This window comes from Staurois parvus, unplaced genomic scaffold, assembly GCF_062004578.1.
Source record: "Staurois parvus isolate SC_StPar_1 unplaced genomic scaffold, SC_StPar_1.0 ptg000031l, whole genome shotgun sequence".
Taxonomy (NCBI): domain Eukaryota; kingdom Metazoa; phylum Chordata; class Amphibia; order Anura; family Ranidae; genus Staurois; species Staurois parvus.
The window spans coordinates 6,159,330-6,174,743 of record NW_028317827.1 but is presented as its reverse complement, the minus strand read 5'-3'; the positions used below and the strand labels follow the sequence as shown (position 1 = coordinate 6,174,743).

Genomic DNA, 15,414 nt, shown 5'->3' with positions numbered 1-15,414 from the left:
AAAGAGCTCATTCACTTTCAGAGTATTTATACTTTGAATGGAGCACTTTTGTAACCACAAAGCAGATAAAGGAGAAGTTTAAGAGCTTACATACCAGTGCCTGATGGAAAAAATGTTTGTGCAGATTATAGCATCATTTGCTGTATGATCTGGAAGACCTCATAGCACATTATGGGGAACAAAAGAAGCACGGCTTTCATGTGCAACAAGGACAGTCCTCTTTTCGGACACTTAGATAAATACAGCCAAGTGTTGAATTTCCAAAGCAGCAGAATATCTTTATCCTGGCAGCCATTATAACATGACTAATGCCACTTCACATTCGGAATTACTGTGTGCAGCAGGAGGCATATTTTTCTCCAAAACAATACCAGTCTTTCCCTTCTGTTCTTATTATATGACAGCAAAAAGATTGCCATCATTCAGGTAGAGTGTAAAACTCAATGGAGACAACAGAGCAGCTATTTTTCATTGATATAAGTTATTTTGAACAGAGGCTATTGAGTGGTTCCTGTGCATTTTAAAAGATATTGGTTTGGTGATCAGATAACCCATCACTGTGACACAAAACGTAGACATCATGAGATTTCTAAGATTTAAACAAGCCTGAAATATAAAAATGGAGCTGAAAATGTATTATACCTTAATGGTAACATTTTGTAAAAGAGCCAACAAAAAAAATATGTGGTCCAAAGCAATGGCAGATACCTTACCCAAAGGACACTACAAAAGTGAGCAGCTTGAGTGCATTGGATAACATCTCCAATTTTAAATTCCTTTTTTTAAATTGTAAGTCAAACCCATTTTTTAGTTTGAATAGAGTTTTAGCAAACCTCTCAGAAACCAGAATAAATTTTTCTGTGAAATTGTCTGTCTTCTTAGCATGCGTGATTCCAGGACATAAATCTAAGAGAACTCACCCCAAAGTGGACACAGCAGTATAAACCCAGTTGAGGATTTAACCCTTCCTTAGTAAATCTAGAACTAGAAAAATGTTGTGGTTGGAGCTCCAGTTTGCTAACATCTCTTACTCAACAGCCTAATTTTTATTTTCCACAGAAGGAAGAAGATGGTGCAGTTTTTCCTAAGATACATCTGTTCTGCCCCAAGGATTCCCCAGCTACAAGTGCTGCTTTATAACGCACATGCTCTTAATGCCCAACTAGAGTATCCCGAGATATAGGGAGAACAGGCATGTTCCCTATCCATCCCACAAGTACTTGAGCAACCAACTGCCATATCCAACACTTGGGCGGCATTCCTAAACCATTCCTGGGCGGCATTCCTAAACCAACTATGCATACACTGAACTTTCAGAACATTGGATAATGCATAAGATTCTTCAGAGGTTCCAAATAATGCTCTAAAGGAGGATCAGTGTAAAGATGTCTTTTAAGCAGCAAAGCTTTCAACGCTTTTTAGGCAGTGCAAATGTATTGAAAAGATTTGTGTACATTTAGTGGCAGCCATTTTGGTAAGCTGCATTCATGACAAGACAAATGAGGTCACTAGTAAATTTGTATGAACTCTCGATACCATCAAGACAAAGTATACTGCACCTTAGTGATGTAATTACAGCCACAACAGTCTTACATCAGTTCACAGCCCATAAAACTACAGTCACAATGACCATGTGTCAGAGGGGCCTACAGCAATATACAGTGACGTTTAGGCCTACCTCAATCTTGGTTTTATGATCTCCAAAGCAGAGATGCTGCAAGTAGGCGGCTGCATTTGCTTGCACAGATGGGAAGTGATGCTGAAGCATGTGAATGACTTCAGGCAATTCGGGGTCACGCCAAGCAAACTCTCTGAGGGAGGAAATAGAGAAACAGGTTAATGTACACATTTAAAATCTAGTCAACGTCAAAGCATCAATATTTCACACTGCCAGAGCTATTGCTAACCACAATGAAGATACATATAAGAATATTGACCTTTCCAAATCAGATATCCAGAGTGTCAAAAATGAAAATCTAATTAAATCTGACAATCAATTAGAACATATACGAACTTATAGCTGAACTCCAGGTGAATATAAAAGACAATTACTGCAGCTGTGTATTCATTAATACATCATTAACCACTTCAAGTCCAGACACTTTCACTCCTTTCCAGTCCAGGCCAATTTGCAGCTTTCAGTGCTATCACACTTTGAATGACAATTGCGTGGTCATGCAACACTGTACCCATAGGATTTTTTTGAGACAGATATAACTTTATTTTGGTGTTATTTATTCACCACTGGGATTTTTATTTTTTCCTATAGAAATGAAAGTCCAAAAAGTTTGAAAAAAAACTCTCTTATAAAATTTTGGAAATAATCTTTAATACATCTTGGCCAAAATTAGTATTCATCTATCTTTTTAGCAAAAAAAACAAAATTAGTTTATTCCGCCCCGTGAGGATGTCGGGTGACGAAACTAGTAGGGCGGGGCTTCTTTTGGATGTGACTTCGGGATACTCCTCGTAGACTATCGGCTGTGATATCGCGGTGAGCAAGGCTCCTCCCTGCTTTCTTGAGGCTGTCATTGCTGGTGTCGGCTAGACACCCTGTTTGTGAGTGCATTTCTGATGTTTTAATAAAACAATTTGGTTTTAAACGTACTGCACCATGATTTTCTTTTTTTGATTCCCCGAACATGATCTATGGTATGGAGACGTGATGACTACCTGCTGTTAAGGCTATTCCATATTGTGCTGATTGGCTGCTTGCAGTATATTGCTCCCTGTTTGGATTACTACTGCTGATCATCGCTCCCAGAGCAAACGCTATCTTTGCTGACTTATAATCTGGTCAGCATGGAGCTCTGGTGAGTGTGCCCATTTCATTCGGTGGTGGATTTTTTTTTTTTTTTGCACGGTGTTTGATTTATACAAGATTTCAGAACTGTTTAATTACTTTGTGATGGTGGATGGACTTTTATATAATATTTTATTATCACGGACATCATTATTTTAAACTAATTATTTTTGTATTTACTTATATTTAAGCGCACTCTTTGATTTATTCACATTCTTACCTTTTTTTGGTTAGGAGTGCAGCTTTTGTTCTATTTAGTTTGTGGCACTTTTTTTTCGCTATTTCTTATATTAAAATTAGTTTATAACCAAAAATAATAATTTTTCAAAAATGTTTTTAATTTTTTTTATATTTATGTTTTGTTTTTTTTTTTAACATACTGTCACACTATCAGTACAGTGTCACCATAGTGATGAAGATTTTTGTTTTCTTTTTTTACACTGATTGCTTTTACACCCATAATGGCTGTAAAAGCAATAATTTCTCCTTTTCTCTGGCTGCATTCCTGCAGCCATTGAGAAATACTGTGCGAGCTGTGATTGGTTACAGCTTGTCACATGGTACAAGGCTGTTGTGAATAGTTGAAAAATATTTCCAGTTTAATGTGTCTTGCCTTTGGGCCCCTGGGCAGTTTACCACTACGGCATTACTTGGTCTCAATTCCGGATTACATCTTGTATACCAGACCTTTGACTGCATTAGGAATTAAGCCGTTCGGGAAAGACAGTTTCTTCCGCATATGCTAACCAACATTTACAAGCTTCTTAATGCTCTGGGTGAGGATTCTGTCCTTCCATATATACATAAGTGGGAATCTCTAAAAAGCACAGATTGATAGCGCCATTACACTGACCCACAAACTAGCCAACCAGTTCCAAGAACAGGGTTGCAAATTGTTATTACAAAGGTACCAAGTGCCAGTAAATTAAAACAAAACGTACCCGCAGGTCTTGAAAATGAGCTGGCGATGTCAAAAGGAACAGAGAACTCTGCACTTGTTAGGCAATGCTCTGACTTGGGTACATTCTGGACAGGTGTCTAAAATGTGATCTGTCATTTGACGTCTGTGGCCCTTAGTACAAACCCTATAGGACACCATGTAATTCCATGTAAATCAGATGCTGATAAAGCGTCATCGAAGTTTGCAGACATAACATGCAGCAAGGGCATGTATTCCTGACTGATGGAAACAAACTTCACTAGCCTTGTTGAGTCATTGGTTCATTAGACTGAAATCAGGACCATGGAAAAATTGATGGCCACTTTATAAAAACAGAGGACAAATTCAGGGTCACCTGGCTTCCATGGACAGCCTTTACGTTTACGGCGCAATACAATGGCATGCTGAATCCACCTGATTAAACTGATTTTGATGTGAGACACTTCCCTCTCTGGTATGCCGCATGCTGGGGGATACCTACATTCTCTGAGCCTCTACTTTTCTTCACCTTCTCCCAGCTGTTTTTCCCTTCTTTCCTACCCCCCCCCTTTTTTTATTTTCCTATTACAGTGACAGTCACTTCCCTTGATCTAACATCATTTATCCCCAACTTTATTTCCTGTGCTCCTTAACATATGAAAAATTGTTCTGGATGATGTGCTCCCTAAGGTGGCAAACACATCCCTTGGATTCACTTTGTTCAATGATACAGTGTACTGTAAATGATGATTGCACTTGCTTTTAAGGGAACATGTAATGGAGACTGTAATATTGGTCTGTACCATACTTATTTGTCAAAGTAGAACTATAGGTATAACTTATTTTCATTTTGGATAGAGTAAGGGAGGGTTACAATACCTGTCAGTTTATTTTTTGCCATCTCTGTCCCATTGGGGAGATTTATCTTTGCTTTATATCCCATCTCCAAAAGAGGAATTAAGAGATAATTCCCGCAAATAGAGGGAATGCCTTGGAGACCCCCAGGTCACCAGAACTAGTGTTCCGATTGGAAAATTCCCCCTCTATTACCTTCCTGGGGACAACCCAAAATTTGGGGTTTTCTTTACTTTCACTTTCGATGATAATGGTAAACAGGACAAATAGACAAGGTGAATCTCCCTAATGTGGGCATAGAGTACAATAAAAACCTAATAGGGGTTTTAATACATCTTCTTTCCATCCAAAACAAAAAGTTTTGCTTTTAGTTATACTTTAAATAAAGAATTAAAAAAAAAATACAAACATTTTAAATACCTGAATTTGACTGTCAGCTACTTGCAATTACAGTACAGCACAAGTCAGAATGGGAGATGGAAAATCAGCCCAATTTGCTGGAGTACAAAATAGCATGCTGATAGGGGGAAGTGAGGAGTGACCAGGAGTTGAGATCATCAGCCTGCTGCTTTTCCTTTTATTATCCAGAGGCTGGGGGTGGGAAAAGGCCTGTAAGTATTATGTTTGATATGCTATGTTATAGGAAACATCTACAAATGTTAATGGTACTTTAGCAGCACTCTGTAAAATGTACCTTTTGGTTTTTTCTCACAGATCAGTAAGGTGAATGCTATGTATAACATATCAGAGGAAGGAATCTACACCTGAAATGCAACCACATAAAACTGGGACAGAGCTCAATTTAAAGAAAACAAATATTTTGATATTGCTTTCATGAAAAATTCAAATAATGTAGGTATTTTGCAAAATGAACTATACTTTACATTCCAACCAAGCCCACAATCTGGATGGATCCTTCAATGTAAAATAAGTGGTGACCTTTCATCATACTGTTCATCTAGCTAGCACAAGTTCAAGAGAAAATGATGGTTGGTTCTTGATAATTAGCGCATTTAGCACTAGCTAGAAATGTTGTGATTCTGGAATCCTCATGACTAACCAGGCACATATGATAAAGGTTGTGATCACTCAAAAAGTTATTTTAATAAGAACTCCTCGGTCATATGCTAACATACTGGCACAAATCAGCAAAAATTATAACAAAGACACTAGACATGGATCATATTCTTGCCAAATTCTCTTCTATGTGAATAGTTTATTATTTAATATTGCACTTTTGCTTTGATTACTTAAGATTGTTCAACACAAAATAGAGTATCAAAACTTTCAAACTACTAGTTAAAACAAACAGTTGTATTGATAAAATTTTGTGTAAAAAATATTTACAAATCTAGTGACATTATTTAACTAATGAAGTATGGTCCATATTGTGCAGGTAGCTGGATCCTGTAAAAATATTCATTGCAGGGAGGCCATGATGGTCCCTCTCCTTTTGTTGAACTTCTGGTACTGAGAGAGTTAACAGCTTCTGATCGTCAGACAGAACAGCAATGACGAAGATGCGATGGGGACCAGCCTCCTCCACTGAGAAGTGCTCTTTCATTGTTTATACTGCATTTAAGGACGCCTCTGAATGGGGGAGATTCAGATGAATAACACGATCCTGTCCCCTATTCATAGACTGTGTTGCATGCAGTGTAAATAATTAAAGAACTATTCTCAGTGTATGAGAGGGGAGGAGGGGGCAGGTCCCTGTCAGCCCAATCTCACTGCTGTTCTTCCCAAAGAGCAGCAGCTATAAACTCCTGCAGCACTGGAAGTTCAGACGCAGGAAGAGGACCAGCATTCCTGTAAACAAAAACATTATAAGATCCAGCTGCCTGCACAATGTGGATCATGTTTCATTAATATACTTTAGTGATATTACATTTCTAAGTAATGTCATTAAATCTAGAGAAAACATTTTCAGCTTTAAGCATATGGCCAATATTACACGTTCAGATCAGCAATTCGATCCACATGAAGTGGTCTTTCTGCTTAACCTAATGATACATTTGTATTGATACAATTGATTGGCTGTGTAGATGTGTCTTGGAGGTACTTTCCAGACTTGCTGGCATGTTTACATCTTTAAAGGTGCATGGGTTCAATTTTAGTATACATTTTTGCAACCCCCCAACTTTGGGCATAGTACACCCAGCCCCTCCCCATTCATTGCAGCTCTCCAAGTTTTCCCATTTAACTTCTTCATAAAGCTAGTCATACACATATAGGATTTCTAACATTCAGTTGAATGGCTAAATCTAACAGATTACTGCATCCATACTAAACAGCGGGTATAAAGGAATTTCGCCTGCTGGCTATTGTATTTCTGCAGCAGGAACTGAACAGCAACTTATTCTGATTGGACGCAATCAATGTTTGACCGACAATTTTTCAACTCACTTCCTTTGCCAAAAGTAGATTGAGAAATTGGCTTTTGTCAAGATGGATGGTGCTGACAGGGTTAAACTGGCTGAAATTTGAGCCATCTATGGCAGCCTTTACACTGCCTTAACCCTAATAAGCCCTAATTATCATAATCTTCCCCACAGGATATATTTTTCAGCTCATTTCATTTTTATTCCAATTTTTTTATATTAATAGTTATGTTTTATAGTTTGGTCTTTAATATAAGTGACACATTACAAAAAAAATAAAAATTTAAGAAAAAAAAAAGCCTTAGTTCCGCTTGTAAATAATTTTGCTATGATGTAATAAAAAAACAACAGAAACTCTTTTTTTTTTTTCTATAGAGTGCAGCTATTTTTTTCAAGACAATATTGTCACGAGAAAGCCTTGTATATACTGAAAACAACCTTAAAGTATTACTTTATTATATCAAATGATGACAGTTATTTCTGAATTAAAATAGACTCATAGCTGAAATGCAAAGATTGCTCTGGTCCAAAGGTGTAGGCGCTCAAGTGGTTAACAATGGAAAACAGAACATTACAGACACAGTGCAACAACCAGCTAGAGTCTGGCCCTAATTTTCAAATTTACACTAGAAAAGTGGCTGGAATCTAAAGCCAGCCCATATGTGGTTCAAATCTCAGCCAGTTCAACAGGGACCGGCAGAGATTCGAACCATCTATGAGGAGGCTGATTGTACCCAAGTCGGTTCATCGATTGACTTCAGTACAACCAGCAAGTCAGATTTTTACACGCAATTATTGCTAGTGGCTATAGCCGCTAGCAGTAATCACTGTGTTCCCCCAGCAGGGACGGATCCCTGTGCCCCGTTGCTGGGAGAACACAATGGCTCTGTGGGAGGCATTCCCCCATCAACACTGTTGGTGAGTGAATCAAACTATTTTCTTTTGTGTGACTTGTGGTGGAAGGAAAGAAAATTCTATGGCCTACCTACCCAGTTACAGCTTTTATACCAGAGACATTTTACATTGATCTTGTACTGGCAGTAAAGCCTTTTCTGCCAGCCTGAACACTTTACTGTACACTACACTGTGATTCTATTTAGCTGACAAAGCCTGTCTTCCAGCAAACACATTACAATGTAGGCTTGCAAAGTAAATCCAATCACAAAGCATCACACAACAATGAACAAGGGAAATAAATTATCTCCTTACACAAACTGTACAGCGCTATCAGGTGCCATAGCACAACACTCATCCAGTGAATATCAAAAATCAATATGGTGCTAATCACATTATGCCGGACGTACTCACAAAGGGGAAAGAACAGTATGCAATATGACTTCAGGCTGGCAGCAGTTTTGGATTATTATCAAATAAGCAAAAAAAAAACCCACCAAAAACAGACAGGTCAATACAACAAGAAAACACCAGCTCAGCATTAGGCACCCAATTTAACAGAATTGTATTTAAAACTAGTGATAACATAATTGTATGTTACTTCATCAATGTGGATAAAAAGACAGGTCAATGTTACCGAAGCACCTCAAAAGGCTTTAAAAAAATGTTTGTTTTTTTTTTTCTCCTTTTAAACAGCCAATTATTTACGATATATGGCCTTATAGGTCTTTAGACAATGCAAACATTATATATGTATGCAAACTGGTAAGAGTTAAGCTGGCCATAGACAGTTAAAAAAAAAAAAAAATCAATCTCAGACTCCTCCATCAACACAAACAAGGTGAGCGGGGGAAACTTTCCTTGCTGGGACATTGTATTCTGACAAGAGGACCTGTGACTGTAAGAACACATTGATCATTGGCTGCAGCCATTGGCAAAGTTTCTCCAGCATGTCACTTCGATGCAAGTCAAATGATCGACGTCCGATGATCAGGCAGACCACTGATCAAGATTCGGCCAACCCCTGTTGAATTTCGATCAGTGTATGGCTAGCTTTATTGTCAAGCTAACCAACTCATACGCTAAATTTGATCCCAGCATCTAAGCTCTAACGACCTTTGGTCACAAAAGGAAGGATCACACCTTAATGACATTATATGGAATGTCTGTAAGGCCTGGCAGTGTCAAAATTTCACTTATATACAGTTAGAGGACATTTACTGCAAATGCACGTAATGATTTTTCCATGGTGCCATTCACAATGAGCATTTAGCTGCGTTTTGAGAAAACACAGTGCATTCATGATCCCAGTGGAAACACTAAACAATGTGTAAGCACAAAGGTTCATTCACTATCTGTGGTGACCTACTGTTTTCCACACTATTTAAATGCAGATCACAGCAAGGGTACAAAGGGCTGAAATGTGTATCACACCACTCCGTGCCAGTGCCAACACTGACACAAGCCTGACACAAGCCTGCATGATATAATGCCATGTGAACCCAACCTCAACATTGTCTATACTTCCCAGATAACTTCTATGTTTAGAAAGGCTAAACACAAAAGTGCCAGTGTGACTATAGCCTAAAGGGCACACACTATGGTCTGTATCTATGTTGTTTTACTTCTTACTTTCAGTATTATATTTCTTTAAGAAATATTTATTTTCTTTTTTTAATCAAGTAAATAATAAATATTGCAAATAAACACTGACGTTTATCACTTGATGCAAGAACTTCAAGTTTAATAGAATGTCTCTGAAACTTTCATGCTAGCAATAAATCTAAATAACAGGTGCACTACCTCCCTCTATTCTAGCAAAGAATACATAAATAACATGACTATATGAATTAATACATGACTACTGTATATGAATTAACTGATTAAATTAGTCGGTCAATAAGCAGTCAGTCCTGGCTTTCTTTTAAAATCAAAGCCCAACATACTGTTAAAAAAAAATGTTATGGAAACCTCAGTGACAGAACACGAATTTGAAATACAAAGATGTTGAATAGGTAAATAAAATAAAAACTTTCTTACACTGTACACACAATCTGAGCATTTTCTATTTTCTGCTTTCTTTTCCTATTACTCTGACTGATTTGCCTTCTGTCAGTAAAGCTGTTAAAATACTAGACAAGATTACAGTACATTGTAAAGCAACAGTTAGACATCTAGTAAAAGATTTTTTAACTCTAGTGGGTTACCTGACAATACACCAGCACCTTGCTGGAACATGGAATAAAAACATCACAGCACCTTTTGGGAGACTACCAGGCTTTTCCTGAAAATGTAACAAATGCCAGTGCCAAACAACTATACCAGCTCAGGTAAGCCAACAAGTACAGCATATAAATACTTTACCGTACACTCATAACGTAGAACTGTGTCATATTTATTTATAGAACATGCATGACAAGAGGGAGGATTTCTGAGGAGATTGGTAGTAGGCTACCTGCTAAGGACATGCATTGTGATAAATTATAAGGGCTACCATTGGGGATCTCTTTTTCAGAAAACTCCAGTTGCCTGGCTGGCTTGTTGATTCTCTACCTACAGTGTTGTCACTCAGTCACTTATGAAAATTAGGTGTCATAACTTCACTTGAAGCTCGCTTGTTCCAGGTCAAAACACAATATTGATTTCTCTTGTTCAGCCCCTGTGCATGAACGAAAGAAAATTTAATATGTATGACAGCCTTAGTCAGAGTCATTGCAGTGGCCAATCAACAAACTGCATTGGGTACAATGAATATGCCTGAGCAAGCATACAAAATGTGAAAGTTGCTTTAGGGTAAATTATGACACAACTTCCTTTTAAGGACCATTTTGTCAGTACTGGGGTAGGGTGGGGTGGGGTGGGGGGTGGATAGCAGAGCAGTGGTCCAAATGCAAAAGAATGTCACCAGCTCACCAAGAAATCGTCAAAATGGTTCCAAAGCTTTATTTTGTGGTCAGATGGTAAACACAAAGGCAAAGTTATGGGCCATGCTGGTCAGGCAAATGAAGGGGCCCTGTGTGGCTCTGAAATGTTGTCTGTGTTTACCATGTGACAACAAATTAAAGATTTGGACCCATTTTGAGGAATCCTTGGTGTTCTGGTGATATTTCTTCACTTTGATTGTCTATGGTTCCAAGCCTGTAGTCACCAGCAGTACTGAACAGCCACTAAAATGTATGCATTGGGAATATCATAAATGGTCTAAAAGCAGGTGCAAACCCCAAACTTTTGTTTTTACATTTAGACTAAGCAGGGAATTAATTTCAATTATTAAAACCCTTGTTGGTTTTGATTTTGATAATGTGTCCTGTTGCTCAGTCTTGCATTAATTTTCTGTAACAGACACACAACAGAAAGTAAAATAAAAATCTCTGAAAAAATGACGATAATTCGATTGTGTTGCTTCCTAAGCAATGTGCTGAATTTTTGCCACGTTTGCGTGTATTGCATTTTTTTTCCCTGGACATGGAAAGCACTTCCCACAGGTGTGTTGCGTTTTTGGTGTGATTTCTATTCATTTCAATGGGAAGGTGCATTTTTTTTTGCAGAGATGTCAGTTTTTCTGCACATGTTCTGCAAGAGCACAAATAAACCAATTGTTCTCTGTGTGCCCTGGTTTACACCACAGCACTAGAATCACTTGCAGATTTTTTTTTTTTTGCACAGTAATCTGTAATGTACACAAAACTCATTAGAAGCACGCATGAAAACTGATGTAAACTGCTGTGTCTGCAAGTGAAATCTGCGCATCTGTTTCATTCAGTTTTTCTACACATATGGTGTGAACGAGGCCTTAAAGGGATGCAGTTTTGTTCTGCTTTTCTTCCACTTTTTTTTTCTCTTTAACTGAACAAAAAATGATCAGTGAGAAAGCAGCAAGATGTGTCTCCAGTTGTAAGTGCAAACTGGAGCTTTAAAAGACAACAGCTTTCCATGGGAATATGGGGGGAAAAAAAACAAAGGTTGGTGTGCTGTTTTTATTGCTGCTCAAATTCTTGTGAAACTGCTAACTGTAACGGTTAATAAAACAAAAAAGAAAAACAAAAAAACCTTAGAATACTTTAAGTATTACTATGTATAAAATTTCAAAGACACTCAGATGTGGCTGCCAGAAATAGGAAAATAAAAAGATTTACTGTATCCCATTTCATCAGAAGAACAAATATTGAGTATTTGGATGTTGCTATCATTTCCATTTCTAAGAAATAAAAAACAGGAGATGGTCCCTAATACAGTCAAGGCCAAAAATATTGGCACCTGAAAATGTATTCACTTTCTAGATGTGCAAAGCTGGTAGAGACATACCCAAAAAGATTTACAGCTGTAATTACTCAAAAAGGTGGTTCTGCAAAGTATTGAGCAAGGGGGGCTGAATACAAATGCACGCCACACATTTCAGATAATTATTTGTAAAAAATGTTGAAAACAATTTATCATTTTCCTTCCACTTCACAATTATGTGCCACTTTGCGTTGGTCTGTCACATAAAATCCCAACAAAACACTTTTGATGTATTTGGTTGTACCATGACAAAATGTGGAAAATTTCAAGGGGTATGAATACTTTTTCAAGGCACTGTATATGGTATTATTTAACAGGATTATATTAATCAAAAATGTAAATTGTATTGTTATTGCATGAAGTGAATATTTGCCTAATTAAGTAATTTGTGTTTTATATTACTACATTCATTTTCCATACGTATATATGTTTTATCTATATTCATTGGTTTTAACAATTAATACATATTATGTTACAATGTCTGTATGCTATGGAAGAATTTAGATAATCAAGAAATATCGCTACAAATGAACTCAGCAAATGCCTGTAAGATGTATAGATGGAATTTTTTTCATAATCACTTAGGTAATACATTATATTAAGTGACACTGGTCCCAGTTTGTCTAACCAGTCGTGTCCTACCTCTTAAGTTTATTGCATTGTTACAAACTGAAGGTTAGAGGTCAGCTATTGACATGGCACAGGAGGATGTAGAAAAAATCCAAAATTATTCCTAATCCTATACTGCCCCCTTCAGGTAACTGGAATCATTTAGTATTGAACATGACACCATGAGTGACGTCATAATTAGGTGAGATATGCTTTGCTCAGCTAGGTTTTTTTGGATGATAAAAGTTAGGAAACAGACAAAGGAGGGGGGAGACCAGGGAAAATAGATGGACATACACACACAGAAGTGAGCTGACCTAAAGCTGACATCACTGATACCATAGAATCTATATTGGTAATGTAAAATTTTCATGTTTCTACAAGCAATTTGTGCTCAGCTTATATCTCCAGCTAAACCATTTAGTCTGATAGTGGTTATGGTTAGCACCGGAGTTGATTTGAGATCATTTTAACTGCAGTATAAATTATCTTAATTTCAATTCTCTGAGGGGAGGATTCTCTCTGGAATATCCCCAAAGCAGATTTCAGCTTTTAATCAATGGTTTAGTTGGATATATATGACAAAGTGGACAACTTAGTGGAACATTTGTTCTTGACCCCAGATAGATTCTAAGCTTATTGGATTGTCCTGTGTATGGTATTCTAAATCAGTTCATGCCAATGTGAACTTTGAGCTTGAATATCTGGTTGTAGAGAGATCACATGGTTAACCGCATGCCGCCCAGCCACTGTACATATACGACGGCAGGGCGGCACTCACAGGCAAAACCACGTTTTAAGACGTGTGTTTTGTAAACAAATAGGAGGCGCGCCGCCGCCCTATTTGTCCCGCGGATGACCGCCGCAGATGTCAGTCGCCGGGTCACAGCCGCTCGTTAGCGGCTATGTCCCGGCGATCGGCGGCAAACAGTGACAGACAGCACAGCTGCAGTAGCTGTGCTGTCTGTCACTTCCCTGTCAGCTCAAGGATGAGCTGATCGAGAAAGAAGAGTTTCTCTTTCTCGATCAGCCTTGTCCCGTGCAGCACACACCCCCACCCCCTAGTAAAACACTCCCCTCACTCCTATAACCCTTCCCTGCAAAATAAAGTTAACCCCTTCCTCCCCATTGCCATTAGTACAGTGTCAGTTTGTTTGTTTTTTTGCACTGATCACTGTATTAGTGTTTTTGGGGATGTCAGTGACCCCAAGTCAGTACCCCCCAATGTCAGAATGTCCGCCGCAGTCCCGCCATAAGTCGCTGGTCGCTGCCATAAATCCCTGATCGCCGCCATAATTCGCTGATCGCCGCCATTATTAGTATGAAAAAAAACCTAAAAATCCCAGTATCTTTCCCGCCATTTGTTAACGCTATAACTTTCACGTAAACCAATTAATTTACACGTATTGGTTTTTTTTTTTTTAGCAAAGACATGTCGCAGAATGCATTTTGGCAGAAATTTATGACTAAATTTGATTTTTGCATTTTTTTTTTACTGGACATGTTTTATAGCAAAAAGTCCAAAATATTGTTTTATTTTCCTCAAAATTGTCAGCCTTTTTTTTATAGCGCAAAAAATAAAAACCGCACAGGCGATCAAATACCACCGAAAGAAAGCTCAACTTGTGGGGAAAAAAAGGATGTAAATTTAATTTATGTACCGTATTGCATGACCACGCAATTGTCCATTAAACTAGCGCAGCGCTGTATAGCAGAAAAAATGGCGTAAGTTGCAGTATTTATACCATAGTTTGTAAACGCTATAACTTCCACACAAAGCAATCAATATACACTCATTGGGATTTTTTTTTACCAAAAACATGTAGCAGAATACATTTTGGCCTAAATTTATAACCAACTTTGAGTTTACTATATATTTTTTATAGCTGAAAGTAAAAAATATTGTTTTTCTTCAAAATTTTTGGCCTTTTTATGTTTATAGCGTGAAAAATAAAAAGCGCACAGATGATCAAATACCACCGAAAGAAAGCTCTATTTGTCTGAAAAAAAGGACGTAAATTTCGTTGGGTGCAGCATTGCATCACCGCGCAATTATCAGTTGAATTAGTGCAGCGCCGAGTAGCAAAAAGAGGCCTGGTCATTAAGGGGGGTAAATCCTCTGGAGCTCAAGTGGTTAATTTGCATAGCCTTTGTCATATTCTGCTGAGTTACTGATAGTTTACTACACTGTATTTCTAGACAGTTGGTCCTATTTCAATAATATTGCTATTTTAAATTAGGTAATTGAATTGCTAGTTTGTTGTAATTATTTGTCATCACCAATTATATTTTTGTTACCATTTTGCACTGATTTTTATTATTAATAAATATATTTTTTACATTATTACTTTTTATTTTGTCTTCAAATTAGCGCAAATAAAGAACTCGGATTATCAGTTGATTTATGAAAATTAGCCTGTTTTCATAAATCATATACGGATTATATATATGGATATTTTTTTACAGAGCTAAAGTTCTGACACCCCAAAAATGGATCGGGCAAAATTTATGGCACCTTCTTAAAATTGTAAAAATAATTGCATTCTGAGTTTGTGATGCTCCTGTAATTTGTAAATAAACTCACCTGTATCAATTAACAGATCTTAATGTTCCTGTGTCCACTGTGCGCAACATTGTCAAGACATTTACAGCCCATGGCACTGTAGCTAATC

General features: G+C 37.5%; 1 protein-coding gene across 8 annotated transcripts in view; it reads right to left on the bottom strand.

The window, feature by feature from the left end:
* PKP4 (plakophilin 4) overlaps positions 1–15,414 on the bottom strand; it is a 437,166-nt gene that overhangs the window by 83,963 nt on the left and 337,789 nt on the right. For all 8 annotated transcript variants that reach the window (XM_089659730.1, XM_089659733.1, XM_089659734.1 and 5 more), the window contains one exon: positions 1,679–1,811. In XM_089659730.1, coding sequence (XP_089515856.1) covers positions 1,679–1,811 — 133 coding nt within the window. The remainder of the gene's footprint in view (positions 1–1,678; positions 1,812–15,414) is intronic.